Raw genomic sequence first — 13,404 nt, forward strand, 5'->3', positions numbered from 1 at the left:
AAGCGCACCCCTCCCCTGCACCCAGACACAAGGATGTGCAAAATGACCACCATGCCCCTACTGATCGATGCTCATGCATGCACTCTGATTGGCTGGGATGCTGGCACAGGGGCCACTCCTGGACACAGTTCATTTTCCCTACTTTAAAATTCTGTCTAATTTTTCTTGAAGGCCTGTTTGTTTTGTTCATGAAGTTATTCCTACAAATGATATTTTATATCAACCTTTTTACCTGGAACAAACAAGACCTAAAGAAATTAGCCAATAGGGGAAAAAAGTGTGGTAAAGTGGGAGGTCTCAGATTCAAAAGCAAATAAAATGGTTATTGTAGGGAAACAAGGGAATGGTAGAGACAATTAACAGATCATCGTATCAGACTTAAGGAATCAATGAAACCTTTTGTTTATTTGATGATAATAAACAAGAGAAAGTGTTCACAGGTTCGAGTCTCTGGAAACAGCCTCTCTGCGAACTGGGGGTAAAGCTGCATACATTATGACCCTCCCCAGAACCTGCAGAAAACTCAAAAAGCCATGACGAGAAAAGAAAGTTGTATTCTGTCAATCAAGGTTATGCAAGGATTCAATCTTTGAGAGACTATTCTCCTATCAGAAGACCAGCTAATGATGATGATCTTGAACATAGCGGAGGCCACAATACTTGCAAACAGCAGGCTCCTTCAAGTCAAGGCATATGAATTCAATTGGGTGTCCAAGTGCAGGATTGGTGTCTGCATCAGAAATAGCAGACAGTGAGAATACCATCAGAACAAAGCTACAGAAATGGTTTTCCTTTCCCCTCTTCCCTGGAACATGACAGGAATGAGAAAAAGACTATAATAAGCTAGCAGTTCATTATGAACCTACCTCCTTCACAAGCCACAATCCTGCCTTCAACCTTGATGGGTGGGACATCATTGATCAACTCCATTGGAGATTTTTTACTCGTATCCTGTTAATTATTACATCAAATAGATTCTCTTCAGAAACTAATGTTTTACAAAGTTTTCAAGCAAATATACAAAATAAATATGCAGCTGGGAGGTGGGAATTGGGAATGAGAGATATTATCCTAGATTTTAAATATCAGTACTATGTAATGGTATGACTAGATCCGAAGAATCTTTCCGGCTTTCATGATTCATTCGATCAACCAAAGGATTTTTTTGATTCGTCATTCATCAAATATTAACAATTCTATAAATAGAATAATAGAATAGATAAAATTATATTCTATATTTCTATGTAATGATGTATTGATAGAATTATAAAATAAACCAAGCAAACAAACAACTCAGCCTTGTCCCAACTAAATGGGGTCGGCTTAATTATTAAATAATAAAAATTAAACATTTTTTATTCTTATATAAAATAAACTATAAATTAGAAATAGTAGAATATTGTAATAAAAATAAAATATATAATCCAAGGACATAAATTTTATTAATAAAATAAAGTATACATTTAAATGTGATAAACTGAAAAATGAAATAAAAATAAAGATCAAATATAATTATTTGAGTTATTCAATTAATAAGTTGCACTATTGTAACCTGTTGGTTACAGGTTTGGAACTTAAAAACAACCTCTTTTGCGAAGCAGGGAGTAAGGCTGCGTAGTGCGTACATTTGACTCTCCCAGACCTGCAGTAGCGGGAGCCTCGTGCACTGGGACGCTCTAATTAATATCTATTATTTAGTGACAAAGCATAGCTAATGATTACGACCTGGCCATAAAACAGAAGAGAAGTCTCTCTGACTTAAAAACACAGCAAGAGATGGAAAAGAGGAAGCTCACAGGCACTTAAGCTGCATATCTCAACACATGCAGTGTTCCAGGTGAAAGCAACAGGTTATCCACACATATCAGTATCCATATAGGTTGGGGGTACAGAACCCTAACAGTTCAGAGAGGATACAAAAATTAAAACAAAAAAATCCTTCGCCTTTCGGGGAGTTCAAATTTCAATTTGAAATGGGAGGTTGATGGCGGAGGTTGATGCAGAGTACTTCTATGAATGACATCAATTGATTGAGAACAGGAGAAGGTAAAGTCACAACTACCGAAGGACAACCTATTTGGTCAAATTCTGTACTGAGCCCCCCATCAGAAAATATTGATTATTGACTAGGGCCACTGTAACCTAAAAGGATACTTTACCAAAGTTCAACTGACAAGCTGCATGAACTGAACCAGGCTCTTAGTGCACTTATAAAAACAGAGTAAACAATCAAAGACAATCAATATCTGCCAATGTGTTGCTTATATGTGCTAGTCCAAAGAGAGAGTGTGTGCAAGAGAGGCATCAAACTCTATAGAAGAATGCCATCTCCTTCTATTAACCTTCATACAACAACAAAAACAACAACTCAGCCTTATCCCAACTAAATGGGGTCGGCTACATGAATCCTTGTAAAGACAAAAGATTAATAAAAAAAAGTAAAAACAAAAAACCAAAACAGCAATAACGACAATTCCTCAGCATTATCCCAACCATAGTTGTCACGGCGTCACGGCGATCCAGTCGGTGGAGGGTGTCCCGATATAATCGCCGCCATGGCGTGCATGGCGAGCATGTCGACCATGTTTTATTTTTATTTTCTCTATTTTTAATGTGTTAATAGATGTATACTCAAGCCATGTTTTATTTTTCTCTATTGTTTCTCAAGTTTTAAGAAGAAAATTCAGAAATCAAGAAGAAATCGAAGAGGAAAGAAGAAATCGAAGAAATCGAGGGAAAGAAGCAGGAAGAAGAAATCGAGGGAAGAAGCAGAAGAAGAAATCAAGAAGAAATCGAAAGAAATTGAAGAGGAAAGAAGAAATCGAAGAGGAAGAAGAAATCAAGACGGAAGAAGAAATCGAAGAGGAAAGAGAGTCAGGTCGCCATGCAGCCCTCGGCCAGACGCCATGGAGTCGCCATGGCGCGCCATGACAACTATGATCCCAACTAAATGAGATCGGCTACATGGATCTTTTCCTCCAATCAGCTCTATTTGAGGTCATACTTGAAACAAGACCTAAGCAATGCATGTCTTTCCTCACCCAAGGCCATTTTAGGCCTGCCCCTAGATCTTTTAGTACCTTCAACCTAGATCAAGTCACTCCTCCGAATTGTAGCATCCAAAGGCCTCCATTGAACATGACCATGCCACCTCAGACGACTTTCTCGAAACTTATATGATCATTCCTTATTTTATCCTTCCTAGTTTTGCCACACATCCATCTCAACATCCTCATCTCCGCGACACTTAGCATATCTATATGGTGCTTCTTAACTGCCTAATATTCTACACCATACATCATAATTGGTCATATGACTGTCCTATAAATTTTCCTTTAAGCTTTAAAGGAATCTGTCGATCGTACAACACTCCAGATGCACCTCTCCTCGTTATTTCTAAATTGAACAAGTATTTAGATAAGAAATAACTTACAGCACAATTTTATTTGTACTCTATTGAATTTTCCAATAACAAAATCTCATTGTTCAATGCTACTTAAGTAGATGTAATGATGATTACCCAATTATGTAAATGCAAAAAAAATTTCATATGAGCACTAATGGCTGCAAATGTCAGACAACTGCAGAAACTGCAGAGAATCAATATTAGGAGAGATGGGAGCCGTTGAAACAGAGCTTTCTTTTTTCTTTTTCTTTTTTTTGGGGGGGGGGGGGTGGTTGTTGTAGTGGTCTGGAAGAGCACTTAGAGTAACTGATGCAGGACAAACCCTAGAGGCTAGGGAATCCCACAATAGGACAGGTTCACAGGTGTAACACCCTAGTGGGGACCTAAGGCAAGGGCTGGAATTCACACAACGCCACATTCAACATGAGACATAAAAGAGCAGAATTTACTAATGGCAATCATCAATAGAAATCACATGAATGCACACCAATAGGTCTTAGGAAGCAACCTATATGGTTAAATCCACAAGGCTAGGCAAGTAAATTCATGGCATTACATTCAAGGATTCAATAGGCATGCATGGCAGTCCATATCAGATAAGAAGCCATTAATAATGAGCATTAGAAACATACACAATACCAAAACAGCACAACTAGGGTAAAATAAATACTGTTTCAGGTCTGAAATTAATGAGAAGTCATGCAAACATTATCAACAATAAAGTTCTGTTTCTAGGTTTAAAGAAAGGGTGGGTTGTAGGGGTTAGGCTGGGGTTAGGGTTTCAAGGAGAAGTCTGGAAATGGGGAAGGGATGGTTAGGGACTGGTTTAGGAAGGGGAAACAAAGGGTTTTGGCTAATAGAGAGGGAGGGGAATGGAGGGAATAATTTCTTAATGGGCTGGGAATGCTTCAGTTACAAAGACAGGGAAGGAAGAAGGGGACTACGACTGTGGGAATGGAAGGGGAGTGGTGGAGATGGTGGTTGGGTTGTCTCGGTTGCAAAGGGACAGGAAGGGATGGGGGGTTTTGACAGCAGCAAGGAGGGGAAGAAAGTAACAACAACAGCAGCAGGGGGAAATAGGGATTCACGACAGCAGCAGTAGGGGGGGAAAGGGAGAAGAGAAAGGAGAGCCGTAGGGGAGAAGGGAAGAGAAGAGAAAGAAAGGAGGAAGAGATGAGAGAGAGATAGTTCGTACCTTTGAGAGGGAGAGAAGTCGCAAGAGGAGAAGGAGGGAGTCGCAGCAACTGCTTGCAATCTTTCTTTTCTTCATTCATTCGTTCCCTCCAAACAGAGTCTCAATACAACTTAAATAAAACTGAACAATTTAAATACCAGAAATACCCCTAATCTAATTAAAACCCACATACATAACCAAAGTACCTAAAGTGCCCTCACATAAGTTATAAGGCTGAAACAAAAACTGCAGAAATAACTAAATAAAAATACCAAAACACCCTTCACTTATTTAACATAAGTCCTAAGGTAAAAAAACCAAAATAACCCTAGAAGTCTAAACAGCCCTCTAGAAGTCTCTGAAAGCATCGTTGAACCATAGTAACTGGCCCCGTGGTGGTCTCCTGCGCCTCTAGTAGTGGTGCACAAAGGGCCTCCGGTAATGGTGCAGCATGATGTCCCCATCAGTAACAGCTCCGGTAATACTGCAGCCCCTGCGACTTTGTACGAAAGAGTATAGAGATCAAGTTAGGGAGTCAAAACTACTCTGAGAAATGTCAGACAACTGCAGAAACTGAGGAGAGTCAATATTAGTAGTGGTGGTAGCCATAGAAGTACAGCTCTTCGAGTAACATCTCTGTTAATACTGCAGCCCCTGCGACTTCGTATGAAAGAGTATAGAGATCGAGGCAGGGAGCCAAAACTACTCTGAGAACCCCAAGAAGAAACAACACAAAAAAATATTGAAGGTTGTGGCTTATTCAACAATGGTGAACAATCATGCAGTTGAATTTTTCCCCAAGCAGTGTAGTTCATAAAAGAGATAACGATAATCAAAAGCCTATTATTTTCTTTTACATAAAAGAATTTCTATTAGAGGCAGTACTAATCCCAACCAGCGAAATCTAGTGAGAGATCAGCTTGTGACAGCAGGATAACAGGGAAAAGAAAAAGAACCAAATTAGGAGAAAATTGTATAACTCAACCAGAACAAATCTGATGTGTATAAAATTCTGGTCAATTGCTCTAGTCAGTCAATATAACAGGTCCGCAAAAGATGATTTAAATCTAATTGTCAAACTTGAAGATATGGAAGTTTCCTTCTTTAAAATAGGAAACTGAAAATCAAGAAAACCAATAAATCGATAGCAGGGATTTTAGACCACAATACAGTATTTGATTAGGGCAATAATCAAAGATTAGTTAGCAAATTGAAAACCAGAAAACAGAAGATGCTTCAGGAAACCCTGAATTTTAGGAAGTTGGATGCAAGTAGGATTCTTTAAATAGATCTGAAAACAGAATGTTAAAACAGAAACTGAAACCTATTTATCAAGGAAGCAAATCGATGGAATGATTCAGCAAGATATTCAGCATTGAAGTCCTGAATAGGATACAAACAAGGCCTAACCTGAAACTGGAAATTAGCAGAATTGCAGTGTAAAAGAGAGAGATAAAACTGACCCTGAAATCTAAAGAATAGAAAGAAGATATGATCAGGAATCCCACCTGATCTGCAGGGTTGGAATCTCACCAAATCCTAACCTAGAATCCCACCAGGGTTCACTACCGAATCTCACAGCCATAGTTGTCACAGCGACAAGGTGACGCAAGGTGGTGGCCAGGTGCTTAGACGCCTTGTCGCCTAGGCGGGCGCTATGTTATGTAAAATGAGGGGCATATGTGTAAACTGCCATATTTTTTGTCCTTTCTTTTAATTTTAGAGGACTCTACCTTTTATAAAATTCAGATGAAAGTAAATATCTTACGCTGCCGGACTCCACCTTTTCTACCAAAAGGAATTCAAGTCTTTCTCTGCCCAGTCCATGTGCTTCTTCTCCTCCTCTTCCTCCTTCCAGTAGGGGCGGTGCTGCTGCTGCTTTTTTTCTTCTCCATTTCTTGTTCTATTTCTTCTTTTCCAGGCTTCCAGCAGGGATGGTGGCGGCAGTTCTTGACCTCTTGTTGCTCTGCTGCTGCTGCTTCTTTTCTTCAACTCTGTCAGATGGAGCTACTACAAGCACCCGATATAAGTAAAAGGGGGGAGGGGGAAAGAAAGCAGAAACCGAAACTGGAGAAGTGATGTAGACAAGATAAACTCCAAACAGTATAGCCGCAAGAAGAATAAGAACCACACTCTCCAACAGGCCACGGTTCTTCAACTGGACCTTCTTTTGGTTCAGGCCAGACCGGACTTGGTCTGGGTGTTACTGGTTCACCAAAAGCCAGAATCATGGGGTCCATATAGTAATACTACTACATAGGCTCTATTTGGTTGGATTTCAATTTCTAGGGATAATTTCAATTTATGCAAATATTTGGTATGATGCACGGTTTATGGGAAATAGAAAGCATTGGAAGTAGAAATCCCAAAATAGCTACGGAGCTATTTCGCTTCAGATAATGTCACAGCATTAAAACCTGACAATCCAGAGAATAATAAGAAGAAGAAGGGGAGAGAGAGAGAGAGAGAAGAAGTGGAGACAATGTTACCCACGGTTTGAGAAATGAGTAACCTACTCAAACCATGGGAGGGGGGATTTATTTATAGTAAAACAGAACCTTAAGTTATAATATCCACCAACCAAAAACTAAAGAAACAAAGAAAAACATAAATCCCTAAAGTACCCTTCATTAATAAACATAACGCATAGGAATCATACTTAGTCTAAACTAAAACTACTAACTTAACCGCAAATTTTGGGAATCTCTTGATATCTTCTATCGCAAATCTCTCTTTAAGTAGTTTCAATACTCTTACCTTCCTTTTAGAAGTAGGACACTACTCTTTATATTGTAAGGGCCTTAGAGCTCAAGTCCCACAATTTTAATGAATGAAGTTTGCTATGGCTTTGCCCTAGTTACTGTGAGAAACAGTGGTGGTGACACTCCATCGTGGTTAGTAAGAGACTGACCAAGGCCATAGGTGAGAGGCCTTGGTCATATCCCTATTCCTCCTTTCTTCTCTCTTCATTCTTCTCTTTTGTTTCTCTTTATTATTACAGCAACCCTGTTTGGCGTAGTGTTCAATACCTGTTCCAGCAGTGATATTACTTGCTTTTCTGGAAGAAGTGTTGATATCAATCAAGCTACTACAAGGAGAAAGACACTGTTGCATCTTCTCTGACCTGTGGCACCTACTCTGTGGTGTTATTTTGCAGCAGACTTTCAGTCCTCCACAACTTCTATTCTGGCCATCAGAATCAACCATTGTTTTCAGGGTGTATAGTCTTATCTTTAAGACCTTCCATCGACCTCAGCTTCAGTCACATCCAATGGCTGGAACTCCTTCAAGTTTATAAGTGGTTATTCTGCCCCAGTTTCTAATTTCAGAACTGTGGTGTTATCTCCAAATCTGACCATTGATTATACCCCAAATTTGAAATGTTAATCCATTGTTAGTACTTTACCTTCAACCAAGGTTATGGTACCATCTGCTGGTCAATTTGTTAGTTATTAGTAAGTTACTAATTTGTGAGGCTACTTACTAATTTCAGTACCTTGATCATATATCCAAATCTGACCAATGGATTGCAGCCATATTTTGAGGAATTGTTCAACTATACTAGGGTGATGTTAGACCTTAGTTTCATGACCATTAGATTTCAGGTTTTTTAGTTATTCTTAGTTTCATATTCTGGTCTTATTCAATACTCCCTACTGTTTTACCTTATGGGTGGTGTCTGATCATTTGTTACTGACCCTAGGAACCCATTAAGGAGGAGAAGAAGGGACTTACTGGTTCATCAACGTCGCCATCAGCATTGGGCAGTGAATTCTCTTCAGTATTCTCCTCTTCGTCTTCCAAGTTCCTTCTTTCTTCTTCTTTTTTAATACATTTGATGATACAATGTATGACAATGTATCTAAATAGTGTATACCATCCAACAAAAATGCTAGAAAAGGCATTTTCTGGCAATAAGGAAGTTGCACACCCATGTGTTGGAAAAATGCATTGTCTCCTAGGCAACGCCTTGACAACTATGCTCATACCAGTTAAACACTCTTGAATCCACGAGAGTTTGAATCCTACATATGCAAACCTGAATCCACAGACCAGAACAGTCAATATGCCTTCTTCATTCATGTAATCGATGGAGGCAGTTAGGCCATTACATGTACACATGGACTTCTGATATTGGAAACATTGCTGTCCCTAAATTGCTGATAAATGCAATCCCATGCGATCTCTTTTTCTACACCATTGATTTCTCACTTCTTGCATGGGTGTGAATTTTTTTCCATGTCTAGTGAAAACAGCCATCAGTGAACAAGCAACTTAGCTTTGATTTTCACTGCTATGCATCATAAGTATGTGTTTGGTTTTGCAAATTCAACAATTTTGGCATTTTTTTTTTTTTTGGATTCGTACCATTTGGCACTCTTACCTCCCAAGTAAGTGCACCTTTTAAAACATACATACTAGAGCTGCTTAATATTCTGACACAAAAAAAGTGCAAACATCTCCAATAAAATCATCTCTTTTAGCATAATCTGAAATCACATGGAAAAATTAAATATCTTAGTTTTCCTAATTCCTTTTACAACTCGGAAAATGAGAGAGAACCGAAATTCCCCACAAGATTTCCTATATAGAATACATTTGACAAACTAACAGTTTAACAGCGCTGAAGCATGGAATATTTGCCTCCAGACAAACATTCAAGCCAGAATAATATGATACGTCAGTGCAGGTATGGACTCACTTCACTATTTTTGAGTCTCTAGGCTTATGGCCGGAGATCCATGAGACATACTCACATTTCAAACGCCTAGAACACTAGAGCACCTCAACAGCACCACATGTACATATATGTGTGTATTTAGAAATGTAACTGAATATAACTGAAGAAAACCAAAACCGAGAAGATGAGAAGAAGAGAGGAAGAGGAGAGAACTGTCGAATATGACAGTCTCCCTCACACTGCTTCTATTTATAATCTCTAATTACAATAGAGAGGGGAACTCCTAATCATGTTAGGAATTCCGAATCATGAAAGGATTCCAAGTTACAATAGGAAAAGAACAATGCAATAAAATTAGAACTGGGATTAGCAACTCAAACTAAAACTAAGACTAACAACTCAAAATAGAACTAGGACTAACAACTCAAAGTAGAACAAGGACTGACTCATACTCAAAATAGGAGTCACAAGAGGAGGAGAGGAATCTCGAGAATAGAGATATCCTCTTCTCCCCCTGAACCTGATATACTTTAACACTCCCCCACAAGCTGAAGCGTATAAATCACCTAGACCCAACTTGGAACAATTTCGACGAAAAGCAGGTCCAAACAGTGCCTTTGTAAACATATCACCAAGTTTTGCAACATAAAACTCAGCTCGTTGTTGCTTTAACTGATCCAGATTAGTAGTCAAGGGCTGGTGTATCTGCAGTTCTTCAACCATGCCCTTATAACTAACAAAATACTCATTCAAGGTTTTATCTCCTTGTTGGAAGGTAAAAAGTTTCTGATAGAGATCATACATACGGAAGATATTCCTTTCTTGAGAAAAGCTTTCCCATAAATCATTCTAGACATCCTTAGCAAGAGTGTGAAACATTACATTGGAAGCAATAACAGGTTCAACATTGCTCCATAGCCATATTTTTATAATTGAATTTTCACGCATCCACTCCTCATGAGCTGTGAATGTGGTAGGATCCTTAGGATCACGACCAAGAAGATCATCTATAATGTATTTCAGTTTGCCCTTGACATGTATGTAAGGTTGTACTGCCTGGGCCCATAATAAATAATTTGAAACTCCAAATAGTTTAATAGTGGTAATTTGTACTTGGACATTGTCCGATGGTGGTTTAGGATCAGCCATACGAGTAATTTATAAAGTCCAAAAAGTAATAGCAGCAGCAAAGTAGTTGGCTCTTTGAAAAGAACTTAGTTGGCTCTAACAGAGAAACCCAAAAACAGTAGTAGTAAACCAACCGGCAATAGCAGTAGCAGTAATCACAAATGGCTCTTACTCAGAACCTGATTAGGGTAGGTTTGAAAATCTGAGAAGAGTAGCAGGAACCAATCGGCAGAAATAGGGTTTGTAAACCCAAAAGTAGCAGAAGTAAATAGGATTTTGAAAACCCAAAAAAGAAACAGTAGAGAAGATGCACTGTAAGGTGAAGTAGAGAAATCAGATTTCCCAGATTAATGAATCAATTGGAGATAAGATAACACCTAATATGAAACCCTCAATAGGTTACCACAAGAAGTAGTAGAGAGAAACTTCGAAAATAAAAAGTTGAATCTGCAGTATTCAATAGTAGAGTGGATCCACAGATTGGATTAGGATTATATGTAGAAGGAATCTTCAAATAACAATTAGCAGCTTCAACTTAAGGATCTCCAATCGATCTAAAAACTCAAGTAGATAGTAGTAGTAAAAACCCTAGTTTTCAATTGAAAACTTCATCTAGGGTTTAATCCATACCAATATGCAGCAATGGGTGCTGCACCCCTTGAAGAGAAAATGCTTTAGAAGACCCTCAAACCAGAATTGCAAGTCACTTTCAGTCTAAAGATGATGCTTTGATACCACGTAACTGAGTATAACTGAAGAAAACCAAAACCGAGAAGATGAGAAGAAGAGAGGAAGAGAAGAAGATGAGGAAGAGGAGAGAACTGTCGAATATGACAGCCTCCCTCACACTGCTTCTATTTATAATCTCTAATTACAATAGAGAGGGGAATTCCTAATCATGTTAAGAATTCCTAATCATGATAGGATTCCAAGTTATAATAGGAAAAGAACAATTAAATAAAACTAGAATTAGGATTAACAACTCAAGCTCAAACTACAACTAAGACTAACAACTCAAAGTAAAACTAGGACTAACAACTCAAAGTAGAACTAGGACTGACTCATACTCAAAATAGGAGTAACAAGAGGAGGAGAGGAATCTCGAGAATCGAGATATCCTCTTCTCCCCCTGGACCCGATATACTTTAACAAGAAATTTATGTTTGAAACATGGATGGAGTAGGGATAACAATGGGACCGGTCAACATGTTTCACAAATACCAACCATATTAAATGTTCATTAAGCCTGACCTACCCAGCCACGCATGTGACGGGTTGCCAGTTCTACAAGGTATCCAGGGGCAATGACCCAGAGATTTTGCACACCAAACACAACTATAACCTATAAGCACAAGAGCTAAGGAATAGTCTGTCTGCATAACAGATTTTGAAAATCAGGGAAAATAAAGCTCTCACAAGGAACTCTTTTTTACCTTGGGTATTGCACTAGGAAACAAATGGACATTTTGCAGCCCTCATTAGGAATTCCAGGGACCTTTATGAGGAAAAGCTCTTTTTCTCTCGGACAGTCAACAACTAGTAGAATGACATGCTAGAATTTGGAAGCAATAATGTTTCCTCTGTATTTCTTTCTTAGCACGATGTGGTTACGACATGAACATCAACATGATGGGGGTGAAGAAAGGAATATGAACTGAATGGTAGGAATTTATCAGTGGCACGCTCGGAGGACAAAACCCGACCAGCTATTAAAAAAATAAGAAAAAGGTGAAATTAATAACGCTCAAGTACTTCCTCTGGCGACCAATCTAATACTATAAGAATTTTGGGGGCGCAAAGGGGGATGTCATAAAGGTTCAGCACAAGCAGTTAGTTCAATACCTCCCAAGAAGCAGGAGTAAATGCTTTTGTTGGAAGTGGAGGAAGATTTAACAATTAACAGGAAAAGGGTAGTCCGTGTAGGCTTTCGTCTTGGTTTAACCACAACAGGCACAAACAGCAGGAATATCATAGGGATTTCCGTATTGTAAGCCTTCTGACAGTGATTAATCAATCTAACATTCATCCTCACACGTTAAGGTCTCTACTAAAAGAATTTAAAACAGAAATTTTGTGTTTCCATTCGCTTCGTTCACAAAATTTAAAATAACTAAGACCAAATCCTTGCAAACAGAGATGAATCGAGGGATTCGTTTAAGCCAGTAGAGTAATATCAAATCAAATCAACAAAGTCAAATTCAAGGCAATCTTGCGTATTTCGAGAAAGAAACGCAGTAAAGGTAAACCAACATGGAAACCCAAAACCCTCAAAATTTAAAATTGAAGCAATGGATCAATTGATAATGTTGAGTAGTACCTGCATCCATTTAGCGGTGTGACTGGTGATGATTTCACTGCTGACGAGACTGAAACTTCTGGCGCTAGACGAGAGAGGTGACGGACCCGTTAGGGTTTTCAGGAGATTTGACGCCATAACTAGTCCTTGTCTTCTTGCTCCCGCAGCCATTGAGACACAGAGAAACAGTGAGAGCTGGAGAGAGATTTTCTGGTCGTCGGTGTCGCAAAGGTAGAATTTTTTTTATTTTTTTATTTTGGGGGCAGGGGAGGGGGATAATATCGAAGAGGTCTTTTTATTTTGGAAAATTTACGTTTATCACCCCTGTGATTTCAAATAATTACGTTTATCACCCCTAAAATTTCATTTATTTCATAAATCTCCCCTGAAATATTCTTACAAACGTATTTCTACCGTTAGATGAGAACAGTTAATATGTCATCGCCCAAATATAATCTAAATGCCCAAACTAACCCTGGGTCCATATAACATGGCCCTTTTACCCCCTTCTTCTTCTTCTTCTTCTTCTTCCACCTATGGATGTAAACGGATCGAATTCGGCTCGGATAGTGCTATATCTGCATCCGCATCTGATTAGCTTTCGGACAGATTCGGATAGTGCTAAACGGATACGGACACGGACACGGATACAAATCGGATATTTTATCCGTTTACATGTAAATATAGTTTTTGGATAGCTATTGTCTATCTGTATCCGC

General features: G+C 38.8%; 1 protein-coding gene across 1 annotated transcript; it reads right to left on the reverse strand.

The window, feature by feature from the left end:
- Positions 1–534: 534 nt before the first annotated feature.
- Positions 535–12,936, reverse strand: LOC122645915 (NADH dehydrogenase [ubiquinone] iron-sulfur protein 6, mitochondrial-like). Its single transcript, XM_043839322.1, has 3 exons — positions 12,707–12,936; positions 867–951; positions 535–730 (listed from the first exon to the last, which is right to left on the reverse strand). The coding sequence occupies exons 1-3, from the start codon at positions 12,854–12,856 to the stop codon at positions 621–623; spliced, it is 345 nt and encodes a 114-aa protein (XP_043695257.1). The 5' UTR covers positions 12,857–12,936; the 3' UTR covers positions 535–620.
- Between the last annotated feature and the right edge of the window lie 468 nt (positions 12,937–13,404).

The sequence above is a fragment of the Telopea speciosissima genome, chromosome 11 (assembly GCF_018873765.1).
Source record: "Telopea speciosissima isolate NSW1024214 ecotype Mountain lineage chromosome 11, Tspe_v1, whole genome shotgun sequence".
NCBI classification, from domain to species: domain Eukaryota; kingdom Viridiplantae; phylum Streptophyta; class Magnoliopsida; order Proteales; family Proteaceae; genus Telopea; species Telopea speciosissima.